Raw genomic sequence first — 27,282 nt, 5'->3', positions numbered from 1 at the left:
ACAGCCATCAGCTGTTGTGTTATCATATGTTGCCTATTCCACTGTTTGTAGAATGTATACTGGCATTTGAATATAGCACAGGAACGGACACAATGTGGACATGGACACATTTAAATGTTAATGTAGATGCATGACCTGTTCAGAATGCCATGCTCAGAACTCAGAATACAAAAGCTGAATTCCATGATCAGAATTCAAAAAGCTGCATGAACTGTCAAGTCTAGACACGGCCTCAGGACACACAGAGAGGAAGGAGCAGCATATTGGAGCCTTAATTCAATGTGTTGATGTGTAGTGAGCTACTTCTAACCTTAGCAGTTGCATTGGCTTCACTCATGTCACACAGGGAGGAAGGATGCGCACGTTGTCGCCTTCCCACTGCATGAGGGGCTCAGGTACCCTCTATTTAGACTTCAGCTGTCTGAAGTCAACTCATACCTGCTTATGGATCTCTTCTGTCCTGGTGCTGTTTTGCAGCTTTTCACTTTAAAACAGTGTTGATAAGTGTTTGTGCATTTCCATAAACGAATAGTTTACTGTGTAGCTCAGTTGGTAGAGCATGGCGCTTGCAATGCCAGGGTTGTGGGTTCTTTTCCCACGGGGGGCCAGTATGAAAATGTACGCACTCACTAACTGTAAATCGCTCTGGATATGAGCGTCTGCTAAATTACTAAAAATGTAAAAATAATAAGATTTCCTCTCTGCCCCTTTTCTAATTTAAAGAAGGATTGAACATGGGCCTACAGTATGGATTGTAGAGATGGATTATCATGTGATTTCTTTACACTGTATCAGTACACTATCCCCTTGCACACCAGACTTGGTAGGCTGTCTACTTGGCTCTCACCCCAGCCTGAAAACATATCATTGATGTATGACTGAAAGAAATGAACTGATTTGAATAAATAGTTGCTTTGTTAAAGCATTTCCTCATTCACAGTGGATAGAATTTAACCAATGTCTAATGCAGGGTCTGAAGGTACTCGAACGCAAAGAAACAAGGGGTCTTCAAGAAGCCTTGCACATATTACATTGCTTAAGGGCAGGCTCCAGTCAATGTTCATGAACAACTTTAGTTATGAAAAGTTTGTACGGTGTTTAAAAAATATTTTTGGTAAGAAATATGATCAGTGAACATAACAAAATTGTAAGTCATAACTATTCAAATAAAATGTACAAAAAATTAAAAATTACAAAACAATATCTGACATACAAAAATATGAGTTACACATTTCAAGTTGCTTCCATGTCTTATCTTATGCAAACACTAGATGGTGTGTAGGAGAGGTCTTGGAAAGGAACAATATTCAAAAGAGGAAACCTCAAAATGCAGGAAAAAACTAAGTGCATTTAAACCTATGCGTTGATAACTTTTGTAGTATTTATTGATTTCCCAGCTTCATACAAGCTGGATGTTGAGGCATAAACATAGTACATTTCAACAAAAATATAACCAATATTTACAATTATTGTATTAAAAATACAAAAAAACAACCAAAACATACTCCACCGATTGTCTTTTTAAAAGACATACAGGTCAAAGTAGTAGAAGAAAGTATGAGAAATCACCAGCTAAATGTACACTTCTCACTTGACATCACATCAAAACGGAGTAGCAATTCTACTTCCTACAATTATCTTTATGCTTGTACAATGTTGTGCAACTTTTTGTTTTTCGAAATAGGCCTTGGCCTGCTAATATGCACATAATCTTCAGAGTTGAATGAGAGTGAATGATGATTCATGTCACCATTGTATTAAACGCATTATCGACAATCTATCGGCTGCCATAAAAATTAAAAGAATTGACAGAAATTATAATAATGTAGTAACAGACCACAGTGAAAAACACAGCACTTGCTTTTTCTTCTTCTTAGTCGATCGTTTCTAACTACTGATCAATGTGATCAGCGCAACTCAGTGAAAAGAAAACAAAAACTTGACACTAACACCATTTTATACTAATAATTCTGATTGGCAGCCTTCAAAGTTTCATCTAGGTAACTTCCTCACCGGAGTCAAAACAATAAACATATTCAATCATTTTCTTCAGTCAAGTCCAATGATGTTGAGAAATGGTGGAAAACAGGTTGCTCTATGCTAGCACTGCCTAGTAATATACAAATCCATTGATCTTGATGCCTGTAACAGTGGAGGACTTTTCAATGAAGAGGAGGATGTATCCGACAGCAAGGTAGGAGAGAAGGTATATTCTACTTCAGTCTTAAAGTAACTGTCCAGTGTTTCGTTTCCAGATTTCTATGAAATTTGACCTATAATAATTACAATATGAGTAAAATCATTTTCCTTCCACAACAAAAAAATAGAAAAAGAAAAGCAGCTTTTCTGTGTTGGAATGGTATGGGTGTACCCCAACAACAGAATGGTGTGGGCATATACCTGTCATAAAACATATTCATGCAAGGATGACATCATCCTCTATGATGAAATAGCAAGCATTTTTTAAATGGTCTGTTTGAGATACAAGTTTGAGGTGTTAAAAAAAAAAGTGTTTTCCCTCCAATTCATGTTTTGGCGACAAATACGAGTATAGGATGAGTCAACAACATTATTTGGGCATGAGTTAACAAAATATGAACTATTAAAAGTGAGATTTTCACTGGACAATTACTTTAAATGGTTGACAGAACCCAGGGAAAGTGTTTGGTTATGTAGCACCACTGAAAGACCTGAAACTCCATTCACCTGTATAGGATTTAAGGCTTGACCTGCCTTTGGGGTGCATAACTAAAACACGTTCCCAGAGTTGGTTGATTTGCCAATCAGGTATAAAAACCCTTTGTGCTTATCTTTTAACATCACAATCCATTAGGGACAAGACTAAGCCAAGAGAAATCTCCTGTAGTTGTCCTCTACAATGCTGTCCAAATACAGAATTAATATAAGTCACCAGATGACCCTCCAGGTTAAAACATGGATATCAAATAGCCAGATTGACTCTTTAGTTGGGCCACTGCTATGCTCCACAGCTTTAAAACCTGCCACATACTGTATATGACCTAGAACTGAAGTTGTGGCTGGCCATATCGGAAATAGACTGATATCCAGGCCAGGGTTGGGAATGGAGGGTTGCACTAAAACCTAAGGTTTCACTGAAAAGTGCTGAAGCCAGACTGCCAGTGTGTGTCAGCACATTAGATTATGAAGGTGCATGTTGGTTACCCCAACTGACACGTTGGTCACCCAAATGACATATTGGTCATCCCAACTGATTTCTCTCATTGGGACTGTCCAGTTAGCAGTGGGGTTGAGCCATCACTAGGTCATGTCTAATATGTGAATGACAAGATAATACTGTAATTGTGGAATAAAACACTCTTTTGACAGATCAGTTTTTCAGAGTCCACACAGGGATATGATGCTTGGGTATAGCTGCTTTTACCCCCAGAGTGCAATAGTTCTGGAAAGAAGACCCCAAAAAACCTAGCAGGAAGTTCAAAATTGATCAATATTATTTTTTCCCCCTCCATCATCGTCTGTTTTGTTCTCGTTTTATAAAGTAGAAAATTAAAAAGTGCAGACAAAGCTCAACACATCATGATGCTGTGTGTAAAGCGAGGTGGGGTTGGGATAGGGGGTTAATAGTCTTGGAAAGCTGTTCCAGGACAGCTGTGTGTTTGTGTGAGCGCGGTTGTCGCACATCGCTGTGTTTTTTCAGCAAAACCGTTTGACTTGTCTCTTTTTTCCGTCTCTCCATCTTCTACTTCTTCACAGTATTTTTTTTGCATGCAGGGTCATTCAACCCCCCATGATGCTTTAAGGCAGGGGGGGATACGAGCAGAGGAGTCCACCAATCAGGAGGGAGAGTCCAGCAGAGGAGGCAGGCACGTACGTACTGGATTGGTCTGTCTGTCCATCAATCAATCAAGTCAGTCTCTCTTGTTCCGCCCCCATGGAAGGTACTTCAAGTCACTGCAAAGGACATCCAGCAGAAGACCGTTCTCAGACTGCTGATACCTGTTCATCCTCTGGAGAGAGAGAAAGAGAAAAAAATAGCAATGTTGGTTACCACGATGGTAAAATCCTGTAAAAGCATCACAGAGGCAGAAACCCCCACAAAAACGTCACTAACTGTCTTCTATGTGAACTTACCGTATTATGAACGACTATCAAAACTGAACAATACGCATATTGGCTACAAACAGCAATGTTAAGTGCAAAAAGTGTGAAAAACACTGCCAGGGATGGAGGTGCATGTGTGCAAGCATCGTCAACACAACTGTGCCCGCAGATGAATGCCATTCGACACTGCCCGTGATGTGAAAGACAGTAGAGAGAGTGAGGAGCAAAATGTCACTAATGCCTGGTGAGCTTGGTAAGCTTTGGTCCAAGCATGATGACTTCATGCACATGAGATGCCGTGGTGGGTTTGTGCTAGCCTGGTCCCAGATCTGTTTGTGCTGTCTTGACATCTCAATGCCCATTCCCCATAGGAGTTGGCAAGACGGCACAAACAAATCTGGGACCGGACTAGGTTTGCGGTGGATATGGGGGTAGTGGTTCAAGTCTGTGTTGTTCCTGGTGGGCATGCAGGTTATTGTTGGTATAAATCAGTCATTTACCTCAGCCTGAGGGGGCCTGTCCTGTAACCTGTACTCTCATCTCATGGCCTGGTTGTCTCTGGTGTTGTGTGTGCCACTGTCTTCCTCAGAGCGACTAGTTTGGGAGACAAGGACTCACCCTCCTCTTCCTCCTCCGGCTCTTCCTCCTCGCCTGGCGAGCGGGTGCGGTGGAGGCCTTGGCGCTTGGCATGTTGTTGGGCCTGGTGGTGGTGATGGGAGTCAGGCGACTGGTTGACCATGCGCGAGCGCTGCAGGGCCGTGGTGTAATCGGGCGGGCGGCGGCTGGAGTGGGCCGGGGCCGTGGGTGGGGGTGGCGACTGCGTCTGGCCTTCGCTGAAGTCAGAGATTGTCAGGGCGGTGTAGCCCGGCGGGGTTGGAGGGGGCTCGCGGTACCGGCTCTCCTTTCGCGCTGAAGGAGGGGGGGGTTGAAAGATGGTGGGGTTAAACGGAATTAATACTTTACCCATCTGCGCCACACACACACCTAGAAAAAAGTGTTGGTGTGGAGATCTTCACGTGGACATAATTCAGCTGACATGCACTTCGCTCCAAGGATGTACGCAAATCGTAAAAAGCATGAATGCATACACAAGGTTTGGTATTTTCAGAACATTCTAAATCAGCCCTTTCACCAGGACACCGCTTATTTGTTGAGGAACAGGAACATTTGCCTATGAGGGCTACTAAACCCTTCCATCAACAGAACAGACAAACAAAGTTCAGAGGTCAACTCACTGATAAGGCCCTTGTTGCCGGCGGTGATGGGTGATGGCGAAGGCCTTCCGTGCTGCTTGGCCTCGTCAGACCCCATCGATGTGATACTACTCGTCTCTGGGTCGGTGTTCACGTCCTTCCCGCCTCGCCGTTTAATCGTTCCTGTGTCGCCCTCGGAGTCCTCGCCCCAGTACGCCGCAGAGGAAGATGAAGAAGAGGCCGATGCCCAGCTCCCTCTAGCCTGAGACGCCCACAGTCCAGCGGGGCCCCCTAGTAACGCTTCAGGCCCCCCGGGAGGGTGGACACCAACACCCCCCGGTCCGAAGGCCAGGGTCTCCCAGCTGCGTCCCTGCTGCATGGTCTGGATGTTGTCGTGGGAGCCCGAGGAGCATGAGGTCCAGGAGCCGCGGCCACTATCGGCGGCGTCCAGGGAGACGCGATCCCCTTGGTCCTGGGTCAGCTCCTCCGAGCTGGGGGAGGAGAGCACCATGGCGCAGGCGTACAGGCCCCGGCAGTCCTGCATGGACGAGTAGGAACTGTGTGGGAGGGGGATAAGAGATAAGCTATACCTTTACAATGGATTCTCCATTCATCAACAACACAGTGGACAGGTAGAGAAATAAAGGGCTGGGATGAGAAATCTTCCGTTCTCAACTTTTGAAATTAAACTCAACACTTCAACTAGCTTTTAAAATAGGATGTGTACCAAGTACTATATTTTCAAGTTAACCACCACTTAACAATTGTATAACTTGGGTACACTATCCCTTTAAACAACGTTTTTGGGATGATAATCATTAGAAATTGGCAGCGTTGATTCATACCCGAGGCTGTACTGGTCAGGGTCGGTCGTAGCCCTCCTCTCCAGACGCACCCCTCCAGCGTGGGGGTCTCCCACCCCTCCGGAGTGCCTGAGCCCCCTCCTCTCCTCCTGGGCCATGTCGAAGGAGGAGTTGCTGACCAGGCTGGAGCGTGACGAGATCTCGCTGTGACCCGAGTCCGAGTAGGTGTCTCCCATTCTGGGGTACCCTGGAGAGAGGAGGGGGTGGTCACAATTAACTGACTGATTCCAATCTACTAGTCCATGGGGTTGTGTTCAGAGAGTTGAAACGTTCAGAACCTCCTAGCATGGGTTAACAGCAGGCGAAATAAGAGAAGACAGAGATACTTTTCTTGTAGTGAGATGTTCTAACTGCACCTCGAAAACAAAACTGCACCTCTAACTGCACCACCTTCACTCAGCACACCAGAGAACGTACAACTTTAACATCATCATCCTCTGTGACCTAAGTACTAAGTCATGAGAAAAATATTCAAAGAACCCACTACACACCTAGAATCACAAGCCTAAGAAAAGGACAGGGGAAATACACAGCAAGCCCTAACTCTATAACAAACCTCAGAACGTGCTTCAGGGCAGCGATCCAATCCAAAAAACAAAGATCCTCACACCTTTAGCCTGGAGTCACAATGACTGACATTACAAAGCAATCCCATTCACACACATCAAGAACCCCATCTCAGAGTCATCCTATCAAATTCCTCTCCCACTCTGCGCACCAGTCATCAAAAATGGAGTCTTCTGTGACATTAAATCATTGGGCAAACCAACCTCCAGCTACCATTCAAAAAATGGAGTGCTATTCCAAGTCCGGTGGACTAGCCTCAAGGCAGTCTCTGAAACCCATCCAATAATGAGTGAATTAGATGTTACCCAGTGGACCGAAGGGCTTCTAAGCACACTGACATGAATCAAGCGGAGTAGTGGATGTCGGTGAAGAAGCAGCAACTGAGCTTTTCCATCTTCTGAAGCAACTGCCGTACTACGTGTAATACTACCACACATCACAGCAGCAACTCAGCTACTAAGACAAGCGGGGCGACAAGCCCTCTGGACCCCCTATATATACAGGGTCCAACCAGTTCCCCTTTGTAAGATCAACTGGGTCGTGTTCATTAGGGCACGCAACGTTTTTTTTTTTTTTTTTACGTTTTGCAACGGAAAACAGAAATTAGTGTTTCTTATTGGACATGTTTAGGTAGTCCCTCCCTGTTTCAATCTCTATTCTTCCATTTGGTGCCTAATGAACACGACCCTGATTTGTTACTTAATCAATAATGTTGTAATATTAGTCATCATCATTTAAGACTTGGTTGGAAGTGAACAACAAATACCCTGCATGTATAGGGGGGCATCATTGGGGGAGCCCCAATATGTGTTCTAGGCCAGCAGCTTCTGTCTAGGTTTATGGCCGGGCTCAGTTTACCTGTGGCTGTCTGTTTACTGGTAAAGGTAACCTTCCGGACACTTTGGCCCTTCAGTGTCCCGAGCCCTACGTGCAGCAAGGCAAAGAGACTGTCACACACAGATAGAACACAGGACAGCAACACAGTATGTACGGGTTGAGGTAGTTGGGATGGGAGGTAGGGGCAACTGGGATGGGAGGTAGGGGCAACTGGGATGGGAGGTAGGGGCAACTGGGATGGGAGGTAGGGGCAACTGGGATGGGAGGTAGGGGCAACTGGGATGGGAGGTAGGGGCAACTGGGATGGTTGCTGTGTAAGTTTCAGGGGATAACGGATTCCAATATGGACCAGTGTAGGCGGTCTCTAAGAATGGCTAAGGGACAGTTTAGTGTTGTGGTTAGGGCTTGGCGATCTATCGAATTCGGTTAATTTGAATGTCTGTTTTTGCGCGATATTCCAAATGCCTGTATCGCAAGAATTTATGAGCGTTTATGTCCGCTTGTTCTCATGCTGTATTTGGTTTCGTGTCTTTCGCTCCTCTGTGCTGTGTGCACCTTCCCATTTACAACAGAGATCAGTATAGAATGACGAGATGCTCATGTCTCCGCCCTAACAATGGGAATCATTGTCCCAAAGGCGGGAAGGCAGGCGACAAGCGCCAAAATAAGCCCATAGAAACGCATTGGCCTTATTTTGGACAGATTTCGGCGAGAGGTTTTTTCACCTCTTCCTTTATGGTTTACACACACACAAACACACACACACACACCAAGCCCCTCCCCCTACCGCCAACAAAGTTGACAGATGACATCTTCCTCTCTGACAAGTGGTTTCAACTCGCTATTTGCATTTGAGGTTTGGTCCAACAGAAATCGGTCATATGAACACCAAAACACATTGAGATATTTTACTGTAATAGAGGAGAAGATAACTTTTCGAATGATACCCTTTTTATGTCTCAAATATTCACATTGCGCGCAGAGTAGACACTACTAAAACGAGAGTATCAATTAACATTGATTCTGGAAAATGAATGCTCAGTTTGTCACGTGTGGCATTTGGGTACCACCTACCGCTAGAAGCATTTTAGCCAAAGACTGTTATACTAGCTGTCTAGTCTGTTTTATAAATGTGCAATATGCATTAAAAAAACTATTATATAAGGAACTGGCAACTTGTTCTCATTCTGAGAAATAAGGTAGGCCACTTGATTTCAACATCTGAACAAAGTGGACAGGCTAAAATACTTTTCAAACAGTTGGACACAGAAGGATGTGTTCATAACAATTCAACTGTTCTGCCTTGTTAGCTAGCAAATACTGTAGATCCAAGTTGGCTAAACTTGAAATATAAAGATTAGCTGGCTAGTCACTAGCACGTGGGCTTGAGAGATTGTTGATGAGACCCATGTTAATTTTCTATAGCCTGCTATAAGAAGTTAGTCATTAGTGAATGTGTTTATTCATGGTTCTAGTTACATTTGTAACAAAAAAGGGCATTTTCATAGACAGACTTGATAGCCAGATCAGTGGTTATAAAAAATTATAAAAAGCAGGCTAAACTATTCTGAAAAAATAATTAAATGATTAGTTGGTCTTATGATTGTGGAAGGCTTAGATTTAGCCTAGGTATAATTTTAAAAGCCCTGAATTCATTAGATTATTGCTGACTGTTTGAAATGCAGTGTATTTGACCTTTAATTGTACAACAACGCTTAGAGAGAACATAAAGAGAATCGAGATAAATATCGTGAACCGCCCATAAGTTTGAAAAAAATATGCAATACGATTTTTAGGCCATATCGCCCAGCCCTAGTTGTGGCGTGTGCCTTTTAATGTATTGTAACTCCACAAGTAAAGCACAACTTTCCTTTTTCATGGGTCAGAAGAAAACCCTTTCAGTGTCCCATAGCCCCAAAAACCTTGAGTAACTGTTGCTATTTCAAAACGACATCTATGACATCACAGGAGGCTGAACCAGTAGTTCCACTCTATGACCACTAGGTGTCAGCAGTAATCTGCTGAGTATCTGTATGGGTGAGGGGGGCACTGGGCTGAGGTTGGATTGAGGGGATTATTATCTTACCCTTCCTGGGAGAGCTCTGGGGAGAGGTGGGAGGGGAGGAGCGCTGCGAGGAGGCATTAGACACTGTGTCCTCCGTCTGACGCTTGTGACGCTCGCTGGCCTCCTCCGACAGCGACAGGATCTTCTTCAGCGACTGAGGGGAACTCGTGCCTTCAAAACAAAACAATAGCCAAAATTAGCATTTGCTCATTAGCATTCAGCAAGGGCCAGTTTCCCAGACGCAGATTAATCTTTAGAATCTCCAGTCCATATTGTCTAACTAAGCTAGCTACCCACACTACAAGCAACATTGTGATCAGGTACGTTTTACCTGAAACTGAAACTGTGTTTTCCTGAAAGGAATCACAGATTGTTTCTTTCTGACACCATACAATCTTCTAAAACGTGCATAATTGCATCAAGTACAGTTGAAGTCGGAAGTTTACATACACCTTAGCCAAATACATTTAAACTCAGTTTTTCACAATTCCTGACATTTAATCTTAGTAAAGATTCCCTGTCTTAGGTCAGTTAGGATCACCATTTTATTTTAAGAATGTGAAATGTCAGAATAATAGTAGAGAGAATGATTTATTTCAGCTTTTATTTCTTTCATCACATTCCCAGTGGGTCAGAAGTTTACATACACTCAATTCGTATTTGGTAGCATTGCCTTTAAATTGTTTAACTTGGGTCAAACGTTTTGGGTAGCCTTCCACAAGCTTCCCACAATAAGTTGGGTGAATTTTGGCCCATTCCTCCTGACAGAGCTGGTGTAACTGAGTCAGGTTTGTAGGCCTCCTTGCTCCCACACGCTTTTTCAGTTCTGCCCACAAATCTTCTATAGGATTGAGGTCAGGGCTTTGTGATGGCCACTCCAATACCTTGACTTTGTTGTCCTTAAGCCATTTTGGAACAACTTTGGAAGTATGCTTGGGTCATTGTCCATTTGGAAGACCCATTTGCGACCAAGCTTTAACTTCCTGACTGATGTCTTGAGATGTTGCTTCAATATTTCCACATAACTTTCCTTCCTCATGATGCCATCTATTATGTGAAGTGCACCAGTCCCTCCTGCAGCAAAGCACCCCCACAGCATGATGCTGCCACCCCCATGATTCACGGTTGGGATGGTGTTCTTCGGCTTGCAAGCAACCCCCTTTTTCCTCCAAACATAACAATGGTCATTATGGCCAAACAGTTCTATTTTTGTTTCATCAGACCAGAGGACATTTCTCCAAAAAGTATGATCTTTGTCCCCATGTGCAGTTGCAAACCATAGTTTGGCTTTTTTATGGTGGTTTTGGAGCGGTGACTTCTTCCTTGCTGAGCGGCCTTACAGGTTATGTCGATATAGGACTTGTTTTACTGTGGATATAGATAATTTTGTACCTGTTTCCTCCAGCATCTTCACAAGGTCCTTTGCTGTTGTTCTGGGATTGATTTGCACTTTTCGCACCAAAGTATGTTCATCTCTAGGAGACAGAACGCATCTCCTTCCTGAGCAGTATGACGGCTGCGTGGTCCTATGGTGTTTATTCTTGCGTACTATTGTTTGTACAGATGAACGTGGCACCTTCAGGCGTTTGGAAATTGCTTCCAAGGATGAACCAGACTTGTGGAGGTCTACAATTATTTTTCTGAGGTCTTGGCTGATTTCTTTTGATTTCCCATGATGTCAAGCAAAGAGGCACAGAGTTTGAAGGTAGGCCTTGAAATACATCCACAGGTACACCTCCAATTGACTCAAATGATGTCAATTAGCTTATCAGAAGCTTCTCAAGCCATGACATCATTTTCTGGAATTTTCCAAGCTGTTTAAAGGCACAGTCAACTTAGTGTATGTAAACTTCTGACTCACTGGAATTGTGATACAGTGAATTATAAGTGAAATAATCTGTCTGTAAACAATTGTTGGAAAAATTACTTGTGTCATGCACAAAGTAGATATCCTAACCGACTTGCCAAAACTATAGTTAGTAAAAAATAAATGTGTGGAGTGGTTGAAAAAATGAGTTTTAATGACTCCAACCTAAGTGTATGTAAACTTCTGACTTCAACTGTATGATTTTCCCCTTAACTAGCGCAGGTTCTTACCGAATGGTGGCAGGTCCTTGACTGGCACTTTCTTGCGGGAGGGGTAGAGGGCCACGGCGGGCACCTGAAGGGCCTGGTTTCCCTTCTGCAGCTGGCCCCTCTGCTGGCTGGCAGCTCTGGACACCACCGGAGATGTGTCTGGCCTCTTACCGCCACCAGCATTCTTGGGCACTGAGAAAGGGTTGAAGGAGAATGTGGTGCGTTAACAAACGGAGTGTTGCTGCGGAGTCAAAATGGCCACCTGGTGTGCTTGTGTATACACAGCATGCATGTGTGCGTCATTCACGTGTTGATGGAGGGCTCACATTGCAGTTAGAGAACACAAGTGTGTGTGTGCACAGCATGTACTCTATCCAACACTTACGTGTGTTGATGGAGGGCTCACACTGCATTGAGAGGGTCTGCAGCGCCTCCTCGTTGGTCTCCAGGCTGAGGTTGGACAGGTACTGCTTGACCTTGCGGGCCATCTGGGCGTCCTCATACAGCTTCTTGGCGTTCAGGAAGGAGCTGCGCCTCACCCGCTTTTTGTGCCCGCCCGTCTGGGTGACGTCTAGCACCGCCGCGTTGGCACTGCCCTGGCTAAGAGACCTGGTCACACGCGTACATACACACACACAGACACAGACACACACACACACACACACACACACACACAGGCACGCACACGCAGGCACGCACACACATAGAAATGGAGAGGGGAGAGCGAGACCACCATCAGACTATGGCCATGTGTGTGTACTAATATTTAGGTGTGTGGGCACTATTCCTGGAAGGTAGTTGAGACGGTCGTTTGAGAGGCAGACATGCAGAGACCGAGAGGCTTTGGGGGCATTCCTCTCAGCTCCAGAACATTCCATGCATTCCAAGGAAGAAGGGGAGGGAATAGGGCCAGGGGGTCAATCAGTCAGGAAACAGGGGATGTGTGTGTGTGTGTGTGTGTGTGTGTGTTGGGGGTTCAAATAGTGATGTATAGTCATTTCTGTGGTAAACACCAAGGTAGTTCTAGTGAAATGCCTTTTCAGCAGAAACTATGGTACATACAGAGTACATGCATAGTATGGTGGAATTGAACAATGAATGCTCTGTATAGTACCTCCTTGGCCACTGTAATGTAAAGCATGACTAGTTTGGCTGCGGGCCTAAAATGAACTTTTTGGTCCGCCAGCCACTATGGCAGGTAGATGAAAAAACCTACCATCCACTCAGATTCTTTACCAGCCATTTTTTTGTGCCATAATTTAAAAAAATTACATTTTTACAGATGAACATGCTTGGTAATTTTTCTAAAACAAGAAATGTATTAGTAAGAAGTAAATGTGGTATATTGCTCCATTTCATTTCTTGTGACCAGAGACTTTTAACCAAAATATCAGGGACAAAATGTTCAGCTGCCCCTTTAAGGCCTGGAGGTAACGGGACCACTCGATGCGTCTTGAAAAACAACCGAGCTTGTGAACAAAACAATGTAAATAGCTAAAAAAACAAGAGGACAAAGTCTCACTTTGTAGACTTGAGTAAATTAGTCCAAATTCTTGTGCGCAGCGCCTCCAAAAACAAATCTCAGCACTTCACTCCCCTGCCAGTGTTGCTGCCCGAGGATTCATATTTCCTTGTGCAATTAACAACTATGAAACACAACAGCAGAAATACTTGGAAAACTGCTACTGCAGCATTTCTCTAACCCAAACTTGCACGTGCTCATACTTGACTTTTGACTCTTTTTATTCGCATATTTAATGCTCGCATTGTAGAGCCCTGAAAATTGACCACCCGCCATTGTGGCTGGTGAAATAGACATTCTTACCTGCCAATACCTAAATCTACCCGCATTTGGCAGGTGTTCATTTTATGCCCTGTTTGGCTGTCATTGTAGCACACTACAGACTTTCATGTTTAAGAAGATATTTATTATTATCATTATTATTCAGTCTGGAGGCTGATAAATCCAAACGGATCCAAAACAAAAGTAGGCATGCCATTATTGGTAAGTAGGCTATCTTAGCTGGGAAAACACAAAGTAATCACTTTTGCTAGTTCATGGATCACTATATCAGTTTTAATGCATAATTGCGAATTATTTTGAGAATTCTAAAATTGTAGTTTGACCTGAAAAAAGCAAAAGTGATGTTCATTTCCATTTCGAAAAATATTTTTGCCAGAGCCAAGCAGTGTTAGAAGGGTTTCAAACCAAATGTAAAATCAGCACTAAAAACAAACAAACGAGGTGTCCGAAATGAGGAAGGAAGGGAGCCAGCAAATGGGGTAAAAGAAAAAAGCATGGAAAGGTCGGTCACCAAAAACTTACCCTAAACTCCTCCATTTCTTCTTCCTAGAAGGGATAGCCATGAACAGTGAAGCGTGGAGGGCAAAGAGTGCACGGGGAGAGAGAGAAAGAGAGAGAGAAAGAGAGGGAGACAAGCTTAGACAGGATAGACCACAGAGAGCCACCAAGATGAGCAAGTTTACCAGAGGCCCACAATAGAGAGAAAGAGACAAACATTGATAACAACCACCGACACCCGGAAGTGACATCACAGCATGGTGGACATACAGTTGAAGTCGGAAGTTTACATACACCTTGGCCAAAAACATTTAAACTCAGTTTTTACAATTCCTGACATTTAATCCTAGTAAAGATTCCCTGTCTTAGGTCAGTTAGGATCACCACTTTATTTTAAGAATGTGAAATGTCAGAATAATAGAGAGAATGATTTATTTCAGCTTTTATTTCTTTCATCACATTCCCAGTGGGTCAGAAGTTTACATACACTCAATTCGTATTTGGTAGCATTGCCTTTAAATTGTTTAACTTGGGTCAAACGTTTCGGGTAGCCTTCCACAAGCTTCCCACAATAAGTTGGGTGAATTTTGGCCCATTCCTCCTGACAGAGCTGGTGTAACTGAGTCAGGTTTGTAGGCCTCCTTGCTCACATACGCCTTTTCAGTTCTGCCCACACATTTTCTATAGGATTGAGGTCAGGGCTTTCTGATGGCCACTCCAATACCTTGACTTTGTTGTCCTTAAGCCATTTTGCCACAACTTTGGAAGTATGCTTGGGATCATTGTCCATTTGGAAGACCCATTTGCGACCAAGCTTTAACTTCCTGACTGATGTCTTGAGATGTTGCTTCAATATGTCCACTTAACTTTCCTTCCTCATGTTGCCATCTATTTTGTGAAGTGCACCAGTCCCTCCTGCAGCAAAGCACCCCCAAGCATGATGCTGCCACCCCCGTGCTTCACGGTTGGGATGGTGTTCTTCGGCTTGCAAGCAACCCCCTTTTTCCTCCAAACATAACGATGGTCATTATGGCCAAACAGTTATTTTTTTTGTTTCATCAGACCAGAGGACATTTCTCCAAAAAGTACGATCTTTGTCCCCATGTGCAGTTGCAAACCGTAGTCTGGCTTTTTTATGGCGGTTTTGGAGCAGTGGCTTCTTCCTTAATGAGCGGCCTTTCAGGTTAAGTTGATATAGGACTCGTTTTACTGTGGATATAGATACTTTTGTACCTGTTTCCTCCAGCATCTTCACAAGGTCCTTTGCTGTTGTTCTGGGATTGATTTGCACTTTTCGCACCAAAGTATGTTCATCTCTAGGAGACAGAACGCGTCTCCTTCCTGAGCGGTATGATGGCTGCGTGGTGCCATGGTGTTTATACTTGCGTACTATTGTTTGTACAGATGAACGTGGTACCTTCAGGCGTTTGGAAATTGCTCCCAAGGATGAACCAGACTTGTAGAGGTCTACAATTATTTTTCTGAGGTCTTGGCTGATTTCTTTTGATTTTCCCATGATGTCAAGCAAAGAGGCACTGAGTTTGAAGGTAGGCCTTGAAATACATCCACAGGTACACCTCCAATTGACTCAAATTATGTCAATTAGCCTATCAGAAGCTTCTAAAGCCATGACATTATTTTCTGGAATTTTCCAAGCTGTTTAAAGGCACAGTCAACTTAGTGTATGTAAACTTCTGACCCACTGGAATTGTGATACAGTGAATTATAAGTGAAATAATCTGTCTGTAAACAATTGTTGGAAAAATTACTTGTGTCATGCACAAAGTAGATGTCCTAACCGACTTGCCAAAACTATAGTTTGTTAACAAGAAATTTGTGGAGTGGTTGAAAAACGAGTTTTAATGACTCCAACCTAAGTGTATGTAAACTTCCGACTTCAACTGTACATAGTCACAGTCAGACACACACTTTCACATGAGCACTGTGGTTTTATGCCAACGATAAGTGGACAGTACAGAATACAGGAAACAGCTGGGTTGCCCGGGGAAATGGCTGCTCAAGGGAAAAGCGTGGAAGCGGGGAATATTGACAATCTACATGTGAACAACCATTGACAATCTACAGTGATTTGATTGGATGTGTAGGGGATGGTTAAGCATTGTTAGTCTTCTGGGAATATTGGTTTTCGGTGTTTTTCCCGATGTTACCTGGTTCTGAACATGAGCGCAGGGTCCATGTTGACGGAGGCCATGCGACCCACGTGGCGGATCTCTTTGGCGATCATACGCAGCTTCTCAAAGTTCACCAGGCCGTCCACTTTTGAGTCGTTCCCTGGGGAAAGACGAGAGAGACTATTTGTTATAACAGTGGAAAAGGGAGGGGAGGGGCTGGGGATGGGCTTTGGCAGAAGCTTTGAGAAGGGTGGGGGTTTATCTTCCTTAAGATTTGGTTCTGGGTTCCAAAATTAATGTTTTTGAACACATTTTGTGATACAAAATGACCAAGTGTGTCATTGACTACCTTCGTGCAGGAAGGTGAGGTCTTTCTTGATGACAGGGAACAGGGGGATGATGGGCGGCTGGAGGTTCTGGTTGTTGAGCACGTTGCGGTACTTGGCCATGTTCCTGGACGGGTCAAACAGGTCCTGCAGGTCCCCAAACAGCTTCTCGTACTTACTGGGCAGCTTTTCCCACGTGCCCCGGAGTCTAGATACTGGGGCCAGGTTCAGACCACTGTTGGGGGAGGACCACAGACAGACAGTGAAGTTAGAAGGCTGATCCTGTAGAGGGGGTGTGCTAACCTCTGGGGATTAGGGTTAGGGGGTTAACTCTGGTTCTAGAGGATGAAAAGGTTTGATCCAACCCCACACAAACACAGCTGATTCAGCCTAACTGCTGGACTTGGTGTAAAACTCTTCAAAATCGGTTTAACACATTTACATCACAACAATACAACATGGCCACCGGGTCTCCTCTCGTCGTCCTCCTCTCCCACCTCACCTGATGATGGCGAACATGGAGTTGAAGTTCTTGCACTCTCTACAATGGAGAGCAATCTTGATGAAGTGCTTGACCGTCTTCATGCGCTTGAGTTGGTTGGGCTCCCGGGTCACCTCCGACGCCACCCAGAAGGTCTCTTGGTTGATGACCTCCTCGAAGCGCTTGAGGCAAAATGAGCCCGTCTTGGACTTGAGCTTGAACAGGTCATCGATGTACTCAGTGGGCTCGATGGCGCAGAAGAGTTCGAAGGCACGCATGGAGAGCTGCGTGGCTACTTCCACAGTGGAGAGCTGGAGGAGGGAGATCTGGGCTTCACGAAGGAGGTCCTGGGCGTCCTCGTCTGAACAGAGGGTTTCTGTCTCCATGTTGCTCTTCAGGTAGTATCTAGAGAGAGGGGAAGAGCAGGGAGTTCCTTTAGTATTTACACGCAGGTATTATTTTGTACATAGATAATCTGTCTCCATTTTGTTCGTCCAGTAGAATCAGATCACACAAAGCACATATTCAAGTGTTTTTGTTAGTTATTCATAGTATCAAGTTGAGTAACTATTAACAAGCACCTGATGTTTTATGACTATAATGTGACTTGAATAAAAATATTAAAAGACAAGGTCTTTACTAATAAGGGACAATGGGAGAACAGGTTTTAAGATAGGAATGGTCATGAGAACATCAGCACAACAGGAAGGGAAGACTTGAGAGTATTTGCTATCTTTTGTACAAGAGATGGAACAAAACTCTATAAATAATTGAAATAATTAAATCAATAGAACCAGTCCTTACCTGCCACTGAGCTGTATCCTATCAGCCAGCTTGGACAGCTGCTCTGGTAGCCGCCGTTGCTTGATGACGCCCTCCGGCGTGACGGACACCTCGCACAGCGAATAGGCTTCGGGCGCCGCGGTCAGGGCGAACTCCCGGATGGCCTGGGCCACCACCTCCTTGGCCGTGGTGTCCTTACCAATCATGATGTATCGACTCTGTTGGTCTGCCTTGAACACCCGCAGCACCTGGTCGGACATGTCTGGGGGGGATAGAGGTACAACGTCAACACAATGTTGGACAAACATTAGGGGCGGAATCCTCATTTGGGATATGTAGATCACTTAATTGCATTGAAATTACCTGAACAATTATATGTCCGAATTCAGCAATTTTGTCATGCACAGTCACATAATTCAAGTACCATTATTTTTTTCCCCCCAAGGTAAAAAAATCATGGCATCCCCACCTAAATCATTTTGATGTCAACATACCACCACGATTACAATGCAACACACCAATATGCACAGAGAATGAATTGGTCAATGTAATGCTGGCTGCTTATACTCGATTTGTTTCAAAATGTACTCCAGTTAGATTCAGGCATGCATTACCCATTAAAACACACTGATTTGATGCCTGCTTTTATCAAGACCGACAAGACCAGACCATAACCACAGTTAAAAGTTTGCCCTTTAGAGAGCAGTTTTAGAAACACCATAGGAAGCTTGTAAACGAAAAAGCAGTTAGCTGGCAAAGAGGACAAGCGTTGCCGTGGGCAGAGCGGCAGAGCGATACTCACTTGTCACGACTGGGGCTGAAAGAACACAAAGAGTGTGTGTAGGAGAACGTTAATGGGTGTGTCAAACTTGGATGCCAGACATCTGGCGAAGTATGTGCACGGTTGGCAATGTATATAAATGCATGCGAACTAGACGGCTTCAAGAGAGCTGAAGACAGCCAAGTTGTGCTTATATAATAATAATAATAATAATATAATATGCCATTTAGCAGACGCTTTTATCCAAAGCGACTTACAGTCATGCGTGCATACATTTTTTGTGTATGGGTGGTCCCGGGGATCGAACCCACTACCTTGGCGTTACAAGCGCCGTGCTCTACCAGCTGAGCTACAGAGGACCACGGACCACGGATAGATGTGTAATGTATGCTTTATAATATTCAGTTTCAGTATAATATTCAGTATAATATTCAGTTGTATATTAGAGGTTCAAATAGGGGTGTCTCTGTCCTCACCCGGTTGGTTGTTGAAGTCCAGGATGCGGTGGTGGGACTGCAGCAGGTCAGGGTTGCTGGACGATAGGTTGCCGCTGACTGGCAGCGCGGCCGGAATCTGTTTGGACTGCTTCAGGCCCACAATGCTATCGTCCTGCGACTGGCCCACGCCCACGTCGCTACCGAAACACAGAGGGAGGGGTTAGAAGCAGTTCCACTTTCAGAGGATAGAGGGCGATGTTTGTACAGTAAAGTACACAGTGCACAAAACATTAAGAATATCCTAATGTTGAGTTGCACCCCCTCAGAACAGCCTCAATTCATCAGGGCTTGGGACTGTACAAGATGTCGAAAGCGTTCCACGGGGAAGCTGGTCCATGTTAAGACAAACCGATTCACCTGGCACCTACTACCATAACCCATTCAAAGGCACTTAAATCATCCTCTGAATGGCACATACACCCAATCCATGTCTGAAGGCTTAAAACTCCTTCTTTAACCTGTCTCCATTCATCTACACTGATTGAAGTGGATTTAACAAGTGACATCAATAAGGGATCATAGCCTTCACCTGGATTCACATGGTCAGTCTATGTCATGGAAAGACCTCAATACATCTTGAGAAATATAACAAATTAAACAGTAATAACCCAACCCCATTTTATTCCGCACTCTCCTCTCCTATTTTCTTCAACTCCACTATTATTATTTTTCTTCCACTCTCCTTTCCTCTCTAAATTTGAAGCAACATTTTCCCTTCGTCTCTTACTTGTACGGTTTTGGGGGCAGGATGCTGGTGAGAGTCTTGTCGAAGATCTTCTTGAGCTTGTTCCTTCCTCCCACAGTGTTGGCCTTGGCCTTCTTACTGGCCTTCTCCAGGCCCATCACCTGCATTAAGGAGGAGACGGGACACCATTAGGTTAGGCTTTAGGAATGTCTTTACTAAGATAAAACCAGGGACATTTTCATTAGGGCACATTGTAGCAAAACATTTTGCAACAGAAAACGAAAACAAGCATTTCTGATTGGACAATGTCAGGTAGTCCCTTCCTGTTTCAGTCTGTTTTCTTCTGTTTGGTGCCTAATGAACACTTGCCTGATACCATACACAAAGCATTATGGGTACTGTAGTCCATCATAATACATCACCTGCTCAACGTCCACCGCCAGGTCAGGGATGGAGTAGCGCGAGCTCTTCTTGATGTCCCCAATCTTGGGCAGGTGTGCCGGGGCGCCATTCTTGCGGTCCACCTCTGGTGGCTCCTCACCCTCTGCCTCGTGGTCGCGCTCCGGCCGGGCTAGTAGCTCCTTGAACACTGGGTGGATGAAAGGGGGGAAACGGATTAGTATTTCTTACTTGGTCCTCTTCAATACTGTGTGAAACACAAGGCTTCCATGATAGTGTTACTGTTACTTATATTATTAATATTAGTATTAGTTATTATACTGAACAAAAGTATAAAACACAACATGCAACAATTTTAAAAGATTTTCAAAGATGAGTTACAGTTCATATAAGGAAATCAGTCAATTTAAATAAATACATTAATTAGGCCCTAATCTACGGATTTCACATGACTGGGAATACAGATATGCATCTGTCGGTCACAGATACCTTTAAAAAAAAGGTAGGGGTGTGGATCAGAAAACCAGTCAGTATCTGGTGTGACCTCCATTTGCCTCATGCAGTGCGATGCATCTCCTTCACATTGAGTTGATCAGGCTGTTGATTGTGGCCTGTGGAATGTTGTCCCACTCCTCTTCAATGGCTGTGCAAAGTTGCTGGATATTGGCGGGAACTGGAACATACTGTAGATCCAGAGCATCCCAAACATGCTCAATGGGTGACATGTTTGGCGAGTATGCAGGCCATGGAAGAACTGGGACATTTTCAGCTTCCAAGAATAGTGTACAGATCCTTGCGATATGGGGCCGTGCAATATCATGCAGAAACATGAGGTGATGGCAGTATATGAATGGCACGACAACGGGCCTCAGGATCTCGTCACGGTATCACTGTGCATTCAATTTGCCATTGAGAAAATGCAATTGTGGAGGTGGCTTATGGTAGAGAAATTAACATTCAATTCTCTGGCAACAGCTCTGGTGGAAATTCCTGCAGTCAGCATGCCAATTGTATGCTCCCTCAAAACTTGAAACATCTGTGGCATTATGTTGTGTGACAAATTTTACAGTTGCCTTTTATTGTCCCCAGCACAAGGTGCACCTGTGTAATGATCATGCTGTTTAATCAGCTTCTTGATATGCCACACCTGTCAGGTGGATGGATTATCTTGGAAAAGGGGAAATGCTCACTAACTGGGATATAAACTGATTTGTGTGCACAATTTGAGAAAAATAAGCTTTTTGTGCATATTAACAATTTCTGTGATATTTGATTTCAGTTCATGAAACATGGGACCAACACTTTACATGTTGCGTTTATATTTTTGTTCAGTATAGTATTACATTCGTAGTTATAGTTAGCCCTCAATTCTCACCTAAAAGATTGGTTTTCACAGAAATTGACAAGTGGGTGTTGTTCCTCAGGATCTCATTGGCTTTGGTGAGCTGGACATTTTCAAAGTTCTGCCCATTCACCTCCAGAATCTGTTCAAAGTCAAACAAAGACACCACAAACATTACATACAGTAATCATCCACATCCTCAATCCTGTTAATTCATGCAAGAGTCAAATCCACAACTCTTATGTAGGCACCAAACTCCAACTTACTGAGCCATGTGAACTATTCAATTACATGACACTGAAACTCATACATATCCTCCCAGGTGTTGGAACCATCCCCCCTTCCCATGCCCATCTCTCTAACAGCTACACTACTACACTACTTGTCTCTATTTCCTCGTAGCAGGTGCTGCCTTGTCATGAAAGGGAGAGGACATTGTGTTTACACATGAGCGTGCTACCGAGTCATCCTCCTTTCCTCTGGGTGAACCAGGAAGTGATCTCTGGGTGAACCAGGAAATTACCTTTGATCTCTCTGTGAGTGAGGGGCCTTCCTCTGCAGTCATTACCACAGTGCTGATGGTGCAAATCAGGTCTAACGGCTGTTTCTGGGCCAGCCCTTATTAAAGAAACACTGGTCGTAAATTCGGCTAAGAGGTCTCGTTAATGGGCCGATGAAAAGGGTAGTGAGATTGATAAGGGTATTTGAGCTCTTGTTAGACAGTCACTCACTGTGTATATGGCAATACATGAGAAGGTTTGACAGGAGAATTGTAAGAGTAAAAATGCTTTGCAGGATGCTATGGTTCATATTTCATTTGGCAAGCAGCTGCAGGGAGGTGTTTAAGGAGTATACATTTTATCTACACCAAAGCCCAGCCAAGCAGGGTTTCCAAGCTGGCATCCTGGATTTAACCTAGGATCTTTGGAACCCTTGGGGCAAAGTGTGAAAAATCACTCCTGAGTAAACTAGTGAATGAGCACTCCTCACTTCTACACTGTCATTGCTGTCTAATATGTGGTGATCTTTCTGGCACAAAACAGTGCCGTACCATCAATCAGGTGGGTGCAACACATACACTGGTATTGGATGAGGGAAGTTTTCCTTACTACTTCCTTCAACGTGAAGCATTTTGAACATATGAAAAAACACTATATAAAGAACATTCTTGTTACTTCACCTGGTCTCCTCGTCTGAGGCCGGCCTCTGCGGCCTTGCTCCCGGGCACCACGCTGTCGATGAAGATGCGGAAGCCTTTCTCGGAGCCCCCCAGCAGGGTGAAGGCTAGAGGGGCCTCCCTCGACGGCTTGGTCAGTGTCACTAGACGCAGTTTGGCTTTAGCAGCGCAGGCAATGTTTAACAGTCTAAGGTGGCCACACATTTTCTGTAAAGGAAATTGAGAATGTTTAGTATTTTGCTAAATTCAGGGTTTGTGTTTGTATCTCAACTTTGTTACAATGTGAAAGAAAAAGAAAAAACATTTTAGAATTTTTATTGTGAAATAAGAGAGTAGCGCAAGGCAATTGTTTGACTGAATATACAGTACGAGTCAAAAGTTTGGACAGACCTACTCATTCAAGGGTTTGTCTTTACTTTTACTATTTTCTACATTGTAGAATAATAGTGAAGACATCAAAACTATGAAATAACACACATGGAATCACAAAGTAACCAAAAAGGTGTTAAACAAATCAAAATATATTTTATATTTGAGATTCTTCAAAATAGCCACCCTTTGCCTTGATGAAAGCTTTGCATACGCTTCGTATTCTCTCAACCAGCTTCATGAGGTAGTCACCTGGAATGCATTTCAAATAATAGGTTTGCCTTCTTAAAAGTTAATTTGTGTAATTTCTTTCCTTCTTCATGCGTTTGAGCCAATCAGTTGTGTTGTGACAAGTTAGGGGTGGTATACAGAAGATAGCCCTATTTGGTAAAAGACCAAGTCCATATTATAGCAAGAACAGCTCAAATAAGCAAAGACAAAATGACAGTACATCATTACTTTAAGACATGAAGGTCAGTCAATCTGGAACATTTCAAGAACTTTGAAAGTTTCTTCAAGTGCATTCGCAAAAACAATCAAGCGCTATGATGAAACTGGCTCTCATGACGACCGCCACAGGAAATGAAGACCCAGAGTTACCTCTGCTGCAGAAGATAAGTTCATTAGATTTAACTGCACCTCAGATTGCAGCCCAAATAAATGCTTCAGAGTTCAAGTAACAGACATCTTAACATCAACTGTTCAGAGGAGACTGATTGAATCAGGCCTTCATGGTCAAATTGCTGCAAAGAAAGCACTACTAAAGGACACCAATAAGAAGAAAATACTTGCTTGGGCCAAGAAACACAAGCAATGGAAATTAGACCGGTGGAAATCTGTCCTTTGGTCTGATGAGTCAAAATTTTAGATTTTTGGTTCCAACCGCCGTGTCTTTGTGAGACGCAGAGTAGGTGAACAGATAATCTACATTCCCACGTGAAGCATGGATGAGGAGGTGTGATGGTGCTTTGCTGGTGACACTGTCAGTGATTTATTTAGAATTCAAGGCACACTTAACCAGCATGGCTACCACAGCATTCTGCAGCGATACGCCATCCCATCGGGTTTGCGCTTAGTGGGACTATCATTTTTTTTTCAACAGGACAATGACCCAACACACCTCCAGGCTGTGTAAGGGCTATTTGACCAAGAAGGAGAGTGAGAGTGCTGCATCAGATCACCCGACCTCAACCCAATTGAGATGGTTTGGGATGAGTTGGACGACAGAGTGAAGGAAAAGCAGCCAACTAGTGCTCAGCATATGTGTGAACTCCTTCAAGACTGTCGGAAAAGCATTCCTCATGAAGCTGGTTGAGAGAATGCCAAGTGTGCAAAGCTGTCATCAAGGCAAAATGTGACTAATTTGAAGAATCTAAAATATATGTTGATTTGTTTAACACTTTTTAATAGTTTTGATGTCTTCACTATTATTCTACATTGTAGAAAATCATAAAGTAAAGAAAAACCCTTGAATGAGTAGGTGTGTCCAAACTTTTGACTGGTACTCTATAATGAAGGCAAAGGAGGAGTAATGGCTGAACTGGATATGAAACATGCTATGCTTAACTGAGACACGGACCTCTCTCTCCAGATTGTTTTCGAACTCTTCTAGAAAGCGAGTCATTGCTGGGTCGCCTTCAAAGTCATTGAAGTGATTGTTCACCCACAGCAAGACTACCCGTGTAACCTGGGGATGCAAGCAGAAGGGTTCATTTTCACTCACAGTAAAACAAAAACAATGGGTGAGCATGGGCTTGGATTGAATGCCAGCTAGTTAGATGCATTTCCTCACACTTAGGTCTGTGTATGTATGTGTGTTTGTGCGCAAATATGTATTAATCTCCATATATCAATCTGCATGTATGTGACTTGTTTCAGGAAACTAGGCGTATGTCGCACATCACTACTTCACAGGAGCAGCATTTGAACGTAAACTTAATTTTGTATTTTTTGGCAGAAATGCCTTCTGGAACATGTGAACTTTCAGGTGCCTTAATAACAAACTTGTATTACATCCATAAATACGAATAAAATTGTTATATTACAAGCCTAGTTGTTTAGCCATGGAAAAAGACAGGAACCTTCCCACTAGCCATGATTGGCTGAGATAATGTATGGGATGGACATGCCGGGAGATGAGTTTGGATTGGTATGCCACGTAGCACGCTTCTGTCAATAACGTGAGCTGTTCAATATGTGTTGACAGTCCTTTCTACCACGCCGTTTTTTGAAAGATAATGTTAGCCGTCGAGAACTACAAAAGTTTTGCTACTTTTCTCAACAACATTGAGGCCCTGAATTTAGCAGCCGCTATCGACAGATCAGTAGGAAAAAGTGATGGGCTACTTTCTGCACATGCCACGGTCAGTGTGAACCGGAGTGACTTGACACAAAGCTGGCCAAACAAGATGTAGCTACAAACAAAACAGAGTTAAATGGTTCCAGTCTGCCGTGAAGCGTTCATCCATGTATACGGGTAAGAGTCTAGCTAAATTTTCCAGATGTACCTTTCTAATTTTGTCAGAAAGTCATTTTTATTGCAAATTAAATCATACTGTTAGTTAGCTAGCAAACGTTAGCTTGCTGGCTCGCTAGCTAACGTTACGTGTATGATCTGTGTAGTAATATTATTCTAATCAGAAATCCATTTGCATTGCTAGTTATAGCCTAATGTTAGCTAGTTAACATTTAACCTAGTTTGTTAGCTTTAGCTACCTGCAGATTCATACTACAGCTATGACAATGTTTGTATTGGTAGTAGTATGAGTTGGGGTTATGCCGGTTCATTGTTTAGCTAGCTAGCTACCTAGCTAGCTACATGTCTAAACAAAAGACTCCACTTCGGCCGGATTATTACATGACCCATCAAATTAGCAGGTGTGTCTGGGGGTGATTACGGCCATCGATTGTATTTCATGAACATTTGTACATGTCTGGACAATAGTGACCCATCCACTTAGCTACAGTGAGGGAAAAAAGTATTTGATCTCCTGCTGATTTTGTACGTTTGCCCACTGACAAAGACATGATCAGTCTATAATTGTAATGGTAGGTTTATTTTAACAGTGAGAGACAGAATAACAAAAAATAAATCCTGAAAAACGCATGTCAAAAATGTTATAAATTGATTTTCATTTTAATGAGGGAAATAAGTATTTGACCCCTCTGCAAAACATGACTTAGTACTTGGTGGCAAAACCCTTGTTGGAAATCACAGAGGACAGACATTTCTTGTAGTTGGCCACCAGGTGTGCACACATCTCAGGAGGGATTTTGTCCCACTCCTCTTTGCAGATCTTCGCCAAGTCATTAAGGTTTCGAGGCTGACGTTTGGCAACTTGAACCTTCAGCTCCCTCCACAGATTTTCTATGGTATTAAGGTCTGGAGACTGGCTAGGCCACTTCAGGACCTTAATGTGCTTCTTCTTGAGCCACTCATTTGTTGCCTTGGCCGTGTGTTTTGGGTCATTGTCATGCTGGATTACCCATCCACTACCCATTTTCAATGCCCTGGCTGAGGGAAGGAGGTTCTCAACCAAGATTTGACGGTACATGGCCCCGTCCATCGTCCCCTTGATGCGGTGAAGTTGTCCTGTCCCCTTCGCAGAAAAACACCCCCAAAGCATAACGTTTCCACCTCCATGTTTGACGGTGGGGATGGTGTTCTTGGGGTCATAGGCAGCATTCCTCCTCCTCCAAACACGGCGAGTTGAGTTGATGCCAAAGAGCTCGATTTTGGTCTCATCTGACCACAACACTTTCACCCAGTTCTCCTCTGAATCATTCAGATGTTAATTGGCAAACTTCAGACGGCCCTGTATATGTGCTTTCTTGAGCAGGGGGACCTTGCGGGCGCTGCAGGATTTCAGTCCTTCATGGCGTAGTGTGTTACCAATTATTTTCTTGGTGACTATGGTCCCAGCTGCCTTGAGATCATTGACAAGATCCTCCCGTGTAGTTCTGGGCTGATTCCTCACCGTTCTCTTGATCATTGCAACTCCACGAGGTGAGATCTTACATGGAGCCCCAGGCTGAGGGATATTGACAGTTCTTTTGTGTTTCTTCCATTTGCGAATAATCGCACCAACTGTTGTCACCTTCTCACCAAGCTGCTTGGCGATGGTCTTGTAGCCCATTCCAGCCTTGTGTAGGTCTACAATCTTGTCCCTGACATCCTTGGAGAGCTCTTTGGTCTTGGCCATGGTGGAGAGTTTGGAATCTGATTGATTGATTGCCTCTGTGAACAGGTGTCTTTTCTACAGGTAACAAGCTGAGATTAGGAGCACTCCCTTTAAGAGTGTGCTCCTAATCTCAGCTCGTTACC

At 43.8% G+C, this 27,282-nt stretch overlaps 1 protein-coding gene across 1 annotated transcript in view; it reads right to left on the bottom strand.

The window, feature by feature from the left end:
- Positions 1–1,361: 1,361 nt before the first annotated feature.
- The window catches only part of LOC311104782 (rap guanine nucleotide exchange factor 2-like), a 139,872-nt gene continuing 113,951 nt past the window's right edge, over positions 1,362–27,282 (bottom strand). The window contains exons 13-31 of the mRNA XM_084146696.1: positions 24,526–24,645; positions 22,593–22,796; positions 21,446–21,554; positions 20,094–20,260; positions 19,714–19,832; positions 18,966–19,123; positions 18,511–18,525; positions 17,730–17,970; positions 16,947–17,330; positions 16,468–16,679; positions 16,155–16,278; positions 14,011–14,034; positions 12,070–12,293; positions 11,706–11,876; positions 9,630–9,779; positions 6,122–6,326; positions 5,319–5,833; positions 4,702–4,992; positions 1,362–3,989 (exon numbers count right to left, since the gene is read on the bottom strand). Of these exons, the coding sequence (XP_084002822.1) occupies positions 3,964–3,989; positions 4,702–4,992; positions 5,319–5,833; positions 6,122–6,326; positions 9,630–9,779; positions 11,706–11,876; positions 12,070–12,293; positions 14,011–14,034; positions 16,155–16,278; positions 16,468–16,679; positions 16,947–17,330; positions 17,730–17,970; positions 18,511–18,525; positions 18,966–19,123; positions 19,714–19,832; positions 20,094–20,260; positions 21,446–21,554; positions 22,593–22,796; positions 24,526–24,645 (3,459 nt within the window). The 3' untranslated portion in view covers positions 1,362–3,963. The remainder of the gene's footprint in view (positions 3,990–4,701; positions 4,993–5,318; positions 5,834–6,121; positions 6,327–9,629; positions 9,780–11,705; positions 11,877–12,069; positions 12,294–14,010; positions 14,035–16,154; positions 16,279–16,467; positions 16,680–16,946; positions 17,331–17,729; positions 17,971–18,510; positions 18,526–18,965; positions 19,124–19,713; positions 19,833–20,093; positions 20,261–21,445; positions 21,555–22,592; positions 22,797–24,525; positions 24,646–27,282) is intronic.

This window comes from Coregonus lavaretus (genome assembly GCF_964263955.1).
Source record: "Coregonus lavaretus genome assembly, chromosome: 29".
In the NCBI taxonomy this organism is placed as follows: Eukaryota; Metazoa; Chordata; class Actinopteri; order Salmoniformes; family Salmonidae; genus Coregonus; species Coregonus lavaretus.
Note: the sequence above shows the minus strand (reverse complement) of the source record. Positions and strands in the feature narration are given on the sequence as shown.